This window comes from Scomber japonicus, chromosome 16 (assembly GCF_027409825.1).
Source record: "Scomber japonicus isolate fScoJap1 chromosome 16, fScoJap1.pri, whole genome shotgun sequence".
Lineage (NCBI taxonomy): Eukaryota > Metazoa > Chordata > Actinopteri > Scombriformes > Scombridae > Scomber > Scomber japonicus.
In genome coordinates this window covers 21,602,489-21,616,431 of record NC_070593.1, presented here as the reverse complement: position 1 = coordinate 21,616,431, position 13,943 = coordinate 21,602,489, and the positions used below count along the sequence as shown (strand labels likewise).

The 13,943-nt window shown below is 39.1% G+C and overlaps 1 protein-coding gene across 2 annotated transcripts in view; it reads right to left on the bottom strand.

The window, feature by feature from the left end:
* Positions 1–3,064: 3,064 nt before the first annotated feature.
* The window catches only part of LOC128375499 (apoptosis-stimulating of p53 protein 1-like), a 43,867-nt gene continuing 32,988 nt past the window's right edge, over positions 3,065–13,943 (bottom strand). The window contains exons 12-23 of one of the 2 annotated variants that reach the window (XM_053335862.1): positions 10,546–10,613; positions 9,918–10,131; positions 9,558–9,785; positions 9,211–9,426; positions 8,583–8,733; positions 8,425–8,462; positions 7,943–8,310; positions 7,478–7,615; positions 6,153–6,286; positions 5,572–5,738; positions 5,216–5,415; positions 3,065–3,687 (exon numbers count right to left, since the gene is read on the bottom strand). In XM_053335862.1, coding sequence (XP_053191837.1) covers positions 3,646–3,687; positions 5,216–5,415; positions 5,572–5,738; positions 6,153–6,286; positions 7,478–7,615; positions 7,943–8,310; positions 8,425–8,462; positions 8,583–8,733; positions 9,211–9,426; positions 9,558–9,785; positions 9,918–10,131; positions 10,546–10,613 — 1,964 coding nt within the window. In that variant the 3' untranslated portion in view covers positions 3,065–3,645. The remainder of the gene's footprint in view (positions 3,688–5,215; positions 5,416–5,571; positions 5,739–6,152; positions 6,287–7,477; positions 7,616–7,942; positions 8,311–8,424; positions 8,463–8,582; positions 8,734–9,210; positions 9,427–9,557; positions 9,786–9,917; positions 10,132–10,545; positions 10,614–13,943) is intronic. The other variant, XM_053335863.1, reaches the window with a different exon arrangement.

The window sequence follows — 13,943 nt, the reverse complement described above, 5'->3', positions numbered from 1 at the left end:
ACTTGAATCATATGTGTATGTTTTACTGTTGATGTGTTAAATGTGAACTTTGCATTTTCTCAGTCTTTATTGGAGTATTTCTTTGACACACCTTCGTCCTGAAATAATTCAAGCTGTTTGAGGATGAACTTCTACTGAAAAGCTGTGCAACAAAGGCTTGTAAACTGCACTAGTTGATTACAAAACGCAACGTGACACAGTAAACTGCAACGTAAATTAACTAAATTACGTACTTTATGCTGTTATCTGCGTCATAATGTAACAGCGCAAAAACTTACGTTTGGATATCTTGTTGAACGAGCCTCACTCCATTAAATGTTAGGCTTATTTCTTTATACAAAATGTATCATATTATCATATTACATTACATAGTACCGTGACTTAAACTGTATATTAATATGGATGGCATATCTCCACCTCCTGCCTCTGTACAAAATTGAAGCAAAATCAAAATATTTCCTTTCCTAGGAGCTGCCATCTTGCTCAGGCGGCGGAGGTTTGAGAGTGGCTGTCCCAGCTGTCAATCATGACGTTTCATCACCTTTTTTAATATCGTCGACTAACTCATTAAAAACTAACTTCTCAGAAAGATGAGCACTTGAACAAACATGAACATGATAAGAACTGTCTAAAATGACAGAGGCCATGTTTGGAAAAAAATTATTTGACATGTAGTTTTAATTTTTGGCTGATGTCCCATCCGCTAATATGGAGGGGGTGGGACTTATGAACTATACTGAAGCCGACCACCAGGGGGAGATCAAGATCCTTTAAGACATCAAATAATTCCTTTATTAGTGATACAATGGGGACATTTGCAAGGAGTTTATAGGAATAAATGGCACTCTTCTGCAAGGAGTTTTCCAATAATAATAATCATAATCATTATTATGATTATGATTATTATTCTAATCATAATAATTGTAATAATTATAATAATAATCCCAATTCTGAAGCATACTTTACAATAGAATCAAGTAAAATTGAGATTTTCTGCCCATAATTGTGCAACAATAGTAGACAATAGGATATTCTTTCATATTATTTATTATTTACTTAAAAATTGTAAGATGTACATTGCCTTACATGGAGATAAAGATTGAAGTTATAAACCCCTTTATTTTAGCTGTGTGTATCACCTGTGTGATGACCTGGGTTATTCACTGCTAGATTTCCATGGTTCCACTGAGATTCTAAATAAACGTACACAGTTGTATTATTCCATCCACTCCTTTCATTTGGAAAACATGTTTTTCTGTATCATTTGTTATTGGTGCGGTAACCTGACACATTTTGTTTGTATCTTTTAATTACCAGAGGTTGCACCTGATTCAGCATATTTTAGCTCTTGATAAGAGGAAACTGTACTTCACAAAGTCAACAACAAACAGCAGGTATAATTAGACAGAAACTTACGTGTGAAGAACCTGCAGAGACTTGAATGACTGGTGAACTTTAATTCCTCTCTAAAGTCCACTGTGTGCGTGAGTAAGAGAGAGAGAGAGAGAGAGAGAGAGAGAGAGAGAGAGAGAGAGAGAGAGAGAGAGAGAGAGAGAGAGAGAGAGAGAGACGTTTGATAAGGTGTCCTTATCAGAGGAACAGCATACTTAATCTGTCTTGCTGTTATACAGTATATTTTGTAATTACTCTTTTCTTCTGCATTCATCCATTTGTGCATGTAACATTTGATTACTCTCTATTACATACTGGATTCTATTATTCTCAATTCATTCCTCTATACAATATTGAGTCACAGTCACAGATTTGATTCTCTGTAAGGATTATACTTTCTTTATTATTATTGTACATTAGCTGTATAGTTACAGGTTGCATATACACAATGTAATGGTACAACGTGCCATTCTCACACCAAACATCACACTTATTGCTTCATAACATACACAGCATGTGTTGAGGGAAATGACACTGTGCAGCGTCACAGCCTTGGTGGACACTGGGTGGCAGCAGTGAGTGTTGGCAGCACTAAAACCCAGACCAAGAGAAAGGACAGCAGTGTGTTATAACAATAATAATAATAATAATAATAACAATAATAATAATAGAAAAACACTTTTTGTTTTAAATAAAATCACAAATCAGGGGAATAATACATTTCATACAGCTACTCAAATATGTAAATATGAAAGAAAAAAAATGACCAGAGAGATGAACTCGAGTTGTTTTCACACTTTAGATTATTCACTCACTCTGGGCTAATTTAGCCCTTTTCACACTTAACCACTCAGCACAGTGATAATCTGTATACATTATATTTTCAACCCTGAAGACAGACGTTTCTTTCCAGGATTTATAAGAAGTTGCAAAAAAAGTAGCCACAGGAGTTCTTCATATATTTAACTTTGTTAGAAATGGTTTCTGGCAAACAGTGGATTTCAATTTTCATATATAAACAAATTCGATTTCTTTTCTCCTGTCACCTCTTAACCCTCTTTATGTACTTTGGTTTAACAAATTCAATTGCATTTCACAAACATTCCAGTCACATTCTTGTTTCCTCTCTTTCTCCTTCTTTCTTTTGTACTGTACAAGAAATCATGTCAAAGTGGAACAGATGTTGTTACGACAGCATGCGCCAGTGCTGAGTCAACATTAATACACAATACTAAAAGGCTGAGACATTGATGCTTTTCGTATCAGAACCAAAATATTCTTCTGATATCAGTTCAAACCTTTTTTTTTTTTTTAGCATGTCATAATATTAAACTGTGAACATGTGGTGCTTATGTGGGATGATGTTGATCTCGGGCGTCAGATGCTGGCTGGATTCTGTTCTTTAGTCTTTCAGCTGCACTTTAACATCTTTCCTTTTACACTGACACAACCTGACTTGCTTTAACACACATTCAAAGTTACGAAAACTGTCCGTTCCCTTCTTCTCACTTCGCTCTCTCCATCTTCACATTTCATATCTCACACATACTTCCACCTGATCTAGCCTGTAAATGTATTGCATTTAAAGTTTTCAGACAACATATTTGGATTACTGTTGTTTGAGAATGAGCAAATCTTTTTGCTATGCAGCTCATGAGCTTAGTATTATGATCTGGGTGTTTTGTGTTTTTTCTCTTTTTTTTTTACAAGATTAACACCATAAAAATATAAAGTGACATTCAAAGGTCAAGAATATTTGGATGAGTAGTCGCTCGAGCCCTATAATTCAAAGCTCATGTTTTAATGTTCAGAGCTGGATGAACTGAGGTGGAACTTGAAGCTGCATCCAAATGATGAATTTGATGTTTTATTTATTGTATTCGGTGTCTATCATGCGGCTGCACTTTAAAGTTGTAAAGCTACTGTACTTTTGCTCAAAATAAGATTCTGGCGATTTCTTTTTTTTTTTTTTTTTTTTTTTTTAAATTTCTGCAACAACTACGTGGAAATATATTTGGCTGTGTGGCTCCAGCGTTACATCCGAACAAACCAAAAAACTAAACAAAAAGTTGCTTCAGAGGTGCAGGTTTCATCTTCGTGTTCCTCCTCCTGCTCCTCTGTCACTTCTTTCTTCTTTTTCTTTCTGGCCTAATGTCTGCGCCCACACGCTGCTGCTGCTCTTCTTCTTCTTCTTCTTCTCAGCGTGCATGCGGCCTCTGTGAGCGTGCACGTTGGCTGCTACTGATCTGGGCTTTATGCCAGTGAGCGCTGTCTGGGTTTGATCCTTGGATACAGCTGCGGAGAGAGAAGGAGAGAGGGCAGGGTCACTACATCATGTTAACATTGCTCGCAAGGTGCCTTAACATCATGGAGGAAGACCGTAAGACACTGTGTGGGAATAAATCTGCCATTTGAGAAGCTGGATGGAAATGAATGGGAATGAGTATTGGTGACACCCTATGTTTAGTGTAAACTGACCACTCAAGAACTTACTTACACTGCTGAAAGTACACAGCAGAAGGCAGCATGTATACAGCACAGCTGCAGCTATATAGTTGGAGCTGTAAAGGGTTGCTGTGATGGACAGTTTAATTAAAGTTATATACTATTCAGCTGTTCTACTAAAAGAATTGATTTTGGACCATTATGGAGTGTGAACATACTGTACTCCCTGAGGCATACAGTGCTTGTGTGAAGAATAAACTTTGTCCAATAATGAATAGTTCTCTAACCCTCTGTTACAGCCACCAATATTATTCTTGTCACTTCAGTTTCACAATTAAAATGATTTATTGATCCAGTAAACATTCCTTTAGAGTTTGGGAGTGAGGCCATATAGTGTTAGCAGTTAGTTTTATTGCTGTGGCTCATAAATACTCATTATAAAGAAATACTTTGCCACCACATTTCCAGTAAATCTTTTAAGTTTTTCAGTAATTGTGCTGACACCAAATATGTTTTTCTTATGCATTTACATCTGAACTGTGTTTGTTTTTGCTGTATTTAGTCAGAATCCAAACCTCTACCATGCTTGCTCGTGTAAAATGAGACTTATTTTGGTCTATCTGGTTTTATAGAACAACTTCCTTAAGTTACTTTATAGTGCAGATGGGCAGAAGTAAAGGGCTAGTAATAACATTCATTGCATGATTTAAAATAACTTCTGTGTTGTGATGGGAGCTACATAATTGTGCACATTACCTGTTACTGCAATATTTAGCCCAGCAGAGTGATACTCCACAAGGGAGAGTGAATTATGCATTACGTCTGCTGAGTTCTGTTCAGCCTTTGTGGCGTCTGTCCCTGAGCATCTACTTTAACCCACAACATAAACATTAGGTATAATGTGCATGTATGTGCAGAACTGTGTATCACATTTCTCTTAGATTTATTATAGGTGACACTTTTAGAAGCCATCAGTGTATCCTATAGGAGGGAGTGGTGTCGACAACAGTCTTTTTAAAAAAATCTATAAAGCCATACTAAATAAGCAACTATTTCATTTGTCATCACTTTTAAGAGTTAGAAATATAAGATACTGTACCTGCAGCATTACATTGGATATGCCTTATACACAACTGGAAGAAACTGCGTTATTTATTAATACTCCTTCAAGGTGGAATAAGCTTCAGGACTCCCTGAACATTTTTTAACCCTAGAACATTTTCTGTTGGATGAAGTTTTATCTAATCTATCTAATCTATCTATCTATCTATCTATCTATCTATCTATCTATCTATCTATCTATCTATCTATCTATCTATCTATGTGGAGAGGCAACTGACACATGTCTCTAAGTGAGGTGTCAATTGTGTTTTCTTACCCCCAGCAGGTTTCGGGGGACGTATCCCTCGCGGTCATTAAGTCTCGCCCACCACCAATCCGTCTCAGTGTCGTCACGGCGACGAAGCACGGTGAGGGCGTCGCCCTCGCTGAAGGATAGCTCATCAGCCTGCTGGGCAGTGTAATTCCAGAGAGTGTAGACCAAGCCTTTGTTCATCACTCCCAACTTCTCCTGTACACCTGAGAGCGGTAGAGAATAAAGAAAAGCATCCCATGATGTTTGCATGCACATTTCAGTGGTTTATCCTTAAATTCCTACAAGAACAAATATATTTATAATTTTTTCCATGAATTACGTTACAATTTCTCATCTTCCTTTCTTCTTTATCTACCTACCATAGAGGAACTGAGAACACTGCGTATAGCCCTCCTCCATTTCTTCACATTTGTCTGCCGCCGTTTCAACGTCGCTAATTGTTGTGGCAAAAATGGCCGCCCCCGACTCCACCAGCATCTTACAGAGGTGGACGCTGTTACAGGAAGCCGCACAGTGCAGAGGAGTCCTGGAAATAAGGAAGCATTAAATACAAACAGAGAATATTAAAATATGATCTTAGAGATGTTGAATACTGTACCTGAATCGGAAATGTAATAGGCTTAACACGATCAATGTCATCATGAAACAGGATGACATTAACTAAGCATGAATTCAGTCAGATGCATCAGCAATTAAATCAAGTAACTTCTGAAAACAGATCCTCATTAGACTTGCTAATCTCTTCTTTTAATAATGCTTAGGCAGCTGAGTCAAAAATGAATTAGAAATGTAATTATCTTCTTGTCATTGTTGCCTGTGAGCTGATCTCCAGCATCACCGCTACAGACTTTGTTCATTTCCCCTCTAGCCCTCCAGCAGCCACTGATCTGTTATTAGTCCAGACTGTTACATGATTGGATGACTGATTAAATGTACTGACCATCCGTCGCTGTCTGCTGCGTTTACATTCACTCCAAAATCCAGCAGGAACTTCACAATGTGGTGATGGCCAGCGCAAACAGCGTTATGGAGAGGAGTTATACCTTCATCATTGGGCATACTGGGATTTTCCACCTTAAAGACAGATAATGAGAAAAGATGATTGTATGTAGAGATATTAGACTATTTTGAAGGTGTTGAAATGACTGGTGACAATGGAAAAATCCTAAAATCAACATTTATACCCTTGTGGGTTTAACTATAGAAGTGCCACTCAGGATAGTGCGTTTTTCAAACAGCTAGGAAGTTGTTCAGCAGTCTTATTGCTTCAGGGTATGAAACCATCAAACTGAGCTTGTTGTTGACATGAAGCATTTGAATCTTTACTTGAGAGCATCAGCTAGAGTTTGCAGTCCGGAGAGTCAGTAAGCACTTTTGTCCATCTAAATGCTGAAAGATGTCAGGGCATAGATGAGTGGTTTGCATCCAAAGTTGTAGTTGCTACTTGTACAGTAAGGCTTTGTTTTCACTATGATGCTGTTGTAAGACACTGATACAAAGTATGTCCTCAACAAAAACTTTGCACAACTGACAACTGAGACCACATCTCCCATGACAGTACTGCTGAGGATCAAAGATATTGAACATAATTAGCATTGCCATGAAGGTATTATGATTCTTATATTTAAAGGTAAATCTATTGAGGCAATCTGTGCGTGGGTGTGTAATTATTGCTGGCATACTGCATGCACATATTCTTCTGTTGCATAAAGAAATGTGTTTTTTCATTCAACAAAGACATGTCTTGAAAGTATTACAACCAAACTGTTCCCAGCCCAGCTTAAGGTAACAGCTCAAAATGTGTGCACTCAATAGAGGATTCATAATGTTTGTGCAGTTACATCAGACCAGAGAAAATTATTGTTCACATGATTTTGAAATCCTCCACTGAGTTTACACTCTGGAAGACTGTGGCTTCAGAATCCCCCATCTCTAATCTCCATTTACCATTAGCCAGCTTACTGCCTTTTACATCTTTCACAGCACAGAAATTGCCCTAATTTGAAGCTGCAGCATACATTTCTATGCAGATGACAATGAATTCTAAGTTGACATACAATCAATGTTCTCCCACTAAAGTGCTGTCTCTTCTCCTCCTCCTGGTTGTTTGTCCATTATCAAGCCCATTGAGAAATAAAACTGAATAATACAGGACTACAATTTAACTTGAATTTACTTAATCTCCGCTCATAGATAAAGCTCTTTAAAAATCTGAAAAATGAGAAAATGTTAATACTAATACCATAACATAATCTTGTGTTTTACCTCGTATATAATTCTCTGCACCAGATCAAACTCTCCCTCTAATGATGCGTCCAGCAGCAGAGCTAGAGGGTTAAACTTGACTCTCAGACCGTGGCCGGTACGCTCTGATGCCGGCTTCTTCAGGTTGGTTCGCTTAGTCTGCAGCAGAGATAGGGAGAAACACACATACACAGCAAAGTGTTGATAGTGCAGAATAAGAATAGCTCAATAAGCCTTTACTGCTTAATCTGGCACATTAACTTTTACAAAGAACAATTATTTTGTTTAGGAAAGCAGCAACTATTCAGAGGCAGAGAAAAAGAATACAGCACAACGTAATGCTATAAATGATGAGAAATAAGTGAGGGGGTTGTTTATCAGTTCTGTGAGTCAAAAGTATTGTAAAGTTTCAATATTAGCAAACATAGGTCCTAGTTATGTTTATGTGTATAACCAGTATCAGGTGTAATTATAATCTATGCATACCTTCGGCAGTGTAGGTGGGGCAGGTGGTGATGGAGCAGGGGAGGCGCGGCTTATATTGTTGTGGGCAGGACTACAACCTGTCTGGTTGTTATTATTCCGGTCCTCCGGCCTATCAGGTACGGGGGGTGGGCTGGGTTTTGGCGTTGGTGACACTTTATTGGTAGTTTCTACTGTCGGTGCTGTCTCATTGGGTGTTTCTACAGTGACAGAAGGAGGGGACAAGCGGCGGGAGTCTGAGTTCAGATTTTTAACTTCGCCCTCCACTGCTGCCAAAGTGATATGCTTGTCACCAGGTTCTACATTCCCATTGGCTGAATGGATGTTGTCCACGTCGCCCAAAATGCATTCAGGCTGGTAGAAAGTGTTGCCTGGAATAAAGAGTGAAACAGATGAGTAAAGCATCAAGTAGATAGAACTATTAAGAGCTGTGGGGAAAAACATAGCATACAGAGCCACACAGTCATTGTATGTCAGCATCTTACCTGAACCGACTTCCATGCCTCCCGCCAACGTGTTGAATCTGCAGATCACAACAGAGACCACAATCAGATTAGCTGTCGGCCTTAATTCAGTTTCTCTTTCAAATTCAGTTTCATGAAAATGTATTTGTCGATCTGGTGGAGTACATCAGTACACAGACCTCTGGTACAGTAATTTTTGAATGTTGGGTCCCTGAGGGCCCTCAGGCTCTGTGATTGAGCTCCGTTTCTTCAGAGGTCGTGGGGCATTGCTGAGACGGCGGCGAAGGACCTCAAGGTCAGCGTCACTCTGGTAACGTAGCTGGGAGTGGGCTGTGGACAAATCAGATTATCTTATAAGGAGTCCACCAATTTCTTTTCCAATATTTGCTTATTTCAGATTTTATTCGTTGCTGCTTTTTTCCAGATTATTTAAATGTTCATAGTCCAGATAAGTATCAAAATGTGTATTTTCTAAGGACGGGCTTATGAAGAAAATCAGCTTTGTAAATTATAAGTAGATTAAAATAATAAACAGTTTAACAACCTCCCTGTAGAATCATCGCTTGGCATTTGGTTAGAGATATTTAAATAGCAAGGTCATCATGAGTCAACGGTGCTACTTTGTTAGGTTACTTTTGTCCCTTGTAATTGCACAAACAGTGCTGAAAATATTTTTCCACTAATTGATAAGCCGGTGTTGTCATCTGTGACATAAAATCAAGATAAAGATCTTTGAAAAGCTAAATCTGTTAGCGTGGAAACAAATTACATTGATAGCACATTATTGATTTATCCTCTGGTGCCTACCAACTGGGGTGAGCTTAGTGGGACTCAGGGGACGAGGGATGTTATCTACGCTGGGTGGATGGAGGACTTGCCCATCACTGCCATCTCCTCCTCCTACTTTTCCTCCATCTTTATCTGTAACATCCTCTCCTCCTGCTCTTACTCCTCCTCCTCCCTGGAGGAAAGGGACAGGGGACGGAGAGGTGGAGGACGTGGGCAGGATGGGTTTACCATAGACTGTGGAAGGAAAAGAAAGGGGACAGATAGTTCTTAGATGGCTTGTATATTGTGGAAATTGCAACAACAATAAAAATAGTATGTTTAGTCTACACAGCACAATGTGGGCACGGGTCTTAGTAATTTTATACCTGCTTTGACAGTTGTCCGGTTGCTGAGAGAGCCATAGTTTTTAGACTGAGGGTGCTGGAGGTACATGCTATAGATGGAACTGCTGTTCATGGTCGCAGGGCCCTTCCTGGGGGACTGAGGCCTGGAGGGATGGTCCGGGACATAGGGACGTACAGCCACCGCTGGAGGAGGATCTGTTCGCTCAGTTTGTGAGGACAGTGGAGATGGCTGGGAGGTGGTGGCAGGGCCTAACACCAGAGACAAGGAAAGAAAAATATACAATCGCCCTGACTGAGTATTTTTAGGTCACATGTGTTTCACAAGGTTCTTGTCAGGTCAAACACCCATCAATTAAGGAACAGCGTTTATTCTAAAATTACCTTGGGTAGCATGTGGAGGGATAGCGATGCGCTGCTGTATTTGTTGTGAAGAGGATGATGATGAAGAGGAGGAGGATGAGGTGGCATTGGCAGCATTGGTTCGGGGCCAGCCCAGCGTACCAGGAGCAGATCTGGGCAGGGAACTGGTAGCAGAGTGATGCCCTGCTGCCTGGTGGGTGGCGCTAGGGTAGGTGCCATAGCCAGAGGGAAGCTGCTGAGAGAGAGAGAGAGAGAGAGAGAGAGAGAGAGAGAGAGAGAGAGAGAGAGAGAGAGAGAGAGAGAGAGAGAGAGAGAGAGAGAGAGAGAGACATTGAAATCAAATGAGAGAGTTTGACAATGATTTTCCTGGAGTGTGACAGCATACCCTTGTTTCTCTGTGAAACCTGCATGACTACTAGATTTTCCTTCTGAGATTTTTCTTTGATTGAAAAGTTCACACAATCCTTTACTGCACTGGTGTTTAAAGTGGGAGACAGGGACAGCCTCAGGGCGGCCCTCAGCAAAATGAGGCACAGTTTAGTGTCTCTATAATATAATTCGCCAGAAATAATCGGTTAAAACATTTATGACAATGACTGCAATGACAGTTTTAACTATTATGTCTTCATGTCAAGTGTAGAAACTGTACCTGTTCTGGACTGTTGGTCTTCCAATCGGGCACAGTCTTACTGATGCTAGGCCATGACGCTTCATTTGCTGAATGAAGAGAGAGCAAGGAAGTGTTGAGAAAGGGACAAATGTTATAAAACAGGAATTAAGGAGGAGACAAAGACAAACAGGAAGGAAGATGTTAATGTATCATTGTATATTAAAGTAGGTTAGAGTTTGTAAGAGTGGAGATCGGGTTATGGAGTAGGAGACACAGCATGTTGGTATTAAAATAATCTCATATGTTATACTGAGCAGATGATGGAAGGAGTCTTGATGATAATTAGCAGTCATTTACAGTGTGCAACTCCACTGATTCAATACAAATAAACAAGACAAACCAAATGACTAAATTAAAAAGCATATCATCATAGGAACATGAAAACAGTGCAGGTCAGGCTGTACACATGACAGCATTTAATCATAACAACTATGCAACATTTGGAACTGACTGCAAGTCATCAAGTTATTTTTAATTTGTCTGGCTTTCAGTTGTCAAGCCTCAACTCACACACTGTAATGCAATGAGACAAGCACTAAATTGCTTAACAACTACTCTACGTGTTCATACTGGTGATTACAGCGTATTCTGCGATGCAAACATGTGTTTAGCATCCTGTATGTTGTATATCAATGGCACAAAAATCTCTCTGATTATGTGCTTGGTGGCAAACGTAATGGTTGTTGTCATGGTAACATCTGTATCTGAAAATGAAAAAGACAAACATTCATCGTAATTGACAATTGCAGTCATATAATTGACTGTTAAAGTACAGCCCAGCACAGAAAATCCCTGAAACACAGTGTATACCAAACTCCCAAATAACAGAAAGTTGCTGCCTTGGAGGTTTAAAACAGAGTGTGCTAAAATGCTAAGCTCTTAATTACAAAATGAAGCCAGTGCTGTGAGCAGTGGTAGCGGTTAGCTTTGGAAAATAGCAGTTTAACCCAGCCTCTGTCTCCACAGAGGTGGTGTTATATAACAAACTGGCACAGCTCAATGCAGCACTGAGGTCACAGTACCAGTCAGTCACTAAATCTTGATCTGCTGCTTGTTAACTAGTGACAATCCTGGAGGTCAGTGAGCTTAATGCTTTACAGTTTCACAGAATTTTAACAGCAAGCTAAGAGGAAGGTTAGATTGAATAAAGCCCAACATGCCAAAAGTGGGTTTTGGCTCTTGTTTTATGACTAATACTAATTCACTTTTTCTGAAACTTATGATTGCCAATATCTTATATGTCTGTACTGCCATGTCAATTGCCATGTTAGTTGTTGACATTTACTGTGGGATTGAAAAGCCTTTAAATATTATTTGGTCCATTGTGGGATATTTCCACTGAATGTCACAGCAATCTAAAATCCAGCAAAGTATCATTTTAAGCGTTGTAACTATTTGGCTCAGCTCTCAGTGGTACAGCCACATCACAGTTCTGGCACCATCACATACTAATACTGATTAACTATCGAACCTGAGAGTCCTGTAGTCGGTAAGCTGCGCTGTGAAACTTGTTGACTGCTGCTGCTGTAACCTGTCGACCTCAGGAAGAAAACAGTCACGACAGGAAACAAACAGTCAGCTCTGTGCTGGAAACTTGGCTACGTGCCTGAGAGCCCAGATTAGAAGAGGTCACTTAGTGTTGCAGGAAAGACAGTACAGATTACAGCACGGGCACCATCACAGTACGTCCTGGCACAAAGGACAAAGGGTAGCTCAGGGTTTTTTCTAAAGCATCTTCATCAGGTTTCATCTAATGTAGATTGATCTTGCTAATTACTCTATATCTTATATGTATGATTATAGGTGATCATTTCTGAATCAAAGCCAGAAATATAATTTAGGCTAAAAGATACAAAGTCCCAATAGATTCAATGCACTGAGCTAACTGGCTGCTGGCTGTAGCTTCATATTTATTGTACAGACATCAAAGTAGTATTAATGTCCTCATATAACTCTCAGCAAGAAAGCAACTAATTGTATTAACAGAAATGGCAAATTATTCTTACATACTTTATATTTTAAAGTAATTAATACTGCATTTAGTGTGTGTACTATAGCCAGTCATGCTGCAGTGAAAACACTGACTGGACCAGATCTGATTGTTAATAAATAAAACATATTGCCATAATGGTTCAACAGTCTAATGATTTTTCTTCTTGAACAAAGTTTTTGAAACCTTTTCTAATAACATTAACCATACTTCCTCATTCACAGAGAGATTTGGTTTCAGTATAAAATGGCTCTTGGGTCTCGTTACCACTTTTCAGCAAATATTTGTTCAAGTCAGTGGAATTTGCACTGAATAAACAAATCATTCCTTTTCTAGAATGCTATTGTATTCAAAAATTCCTTGCACTGATGACTGCTGTACTTGTGCAGTATAATAGACATGCAGTGCTAACATTTGTTAGAGTTAGAGTTTTAATCTCTCTGATGACAGCAACAACAGCTGTCATGACCCGGCACTCCCCTCAACTAAAATCTCTCCCTGTCTAACACACACACACAAGCACACACAAGCACACACACAAGCACACACGTGCGCGCACACACACACGTTATACAGACTATATTTAGCTACACGTTAGTATACCTCAGACTTCCTCTCATTCATTTGCTGTGCCTGCCTGCCCAATCGACTGTTGACATAATTTACAACAATGTATTTTTCTACATTACATAAGCAGGGACAATAAATATAGCTGTGGCATTTGCTTTGGCATTCAAGAATACAATGGGATTTGTAACAGAGCTAGTTCAAGACACTTTGCTTATACCCAAGAGTTTAACGAAGTGAGTGGAAATATTCTGCTACTTCCTGCCTTGGTGTGCTTACATACTACTATAAGCAAAGATGAGAGATTGAAAGCTATACATACTGTAGGTCTGTGGTTAATGAGAGGTAATGCTGACCAGGGGGACGCTAGAGTATAGATGGAAGATGCCAGTTAAGTTAAACTAGTCATATTATTAATTTAATTCAATTATGTGTTACTTTAAAGGAACAATTGGACATTTCATCTGGACACCCAAAGGTGACAAGAAGATAGTCTGGCCCATATCTATAAAACATAATTTGTCAATTTGACGCTTTGGTTTTTGTACAAATTAAACAAATGAGTTTTAAAATGTTGGTGAGTTTTAGAGCTGTAGGTAGGAGAGCTTTGGACAGCTGTCTACTCCTGTCTCCAGTCATTGTGCTAAGCTAAGTGAAACAGCTGCTGACTGTAGCTTCACATTAATCACGCAAATATACAGTAAGAGTGGTTTCAAGTAAATGTAGAGAGTTTTTCTTTGATGTCAAGCATACTTGAGATTATTTGTTCTTTATTACTTATATCTAAGTAAGTTTATGTGGTCGGTTTGTCTATTTATTA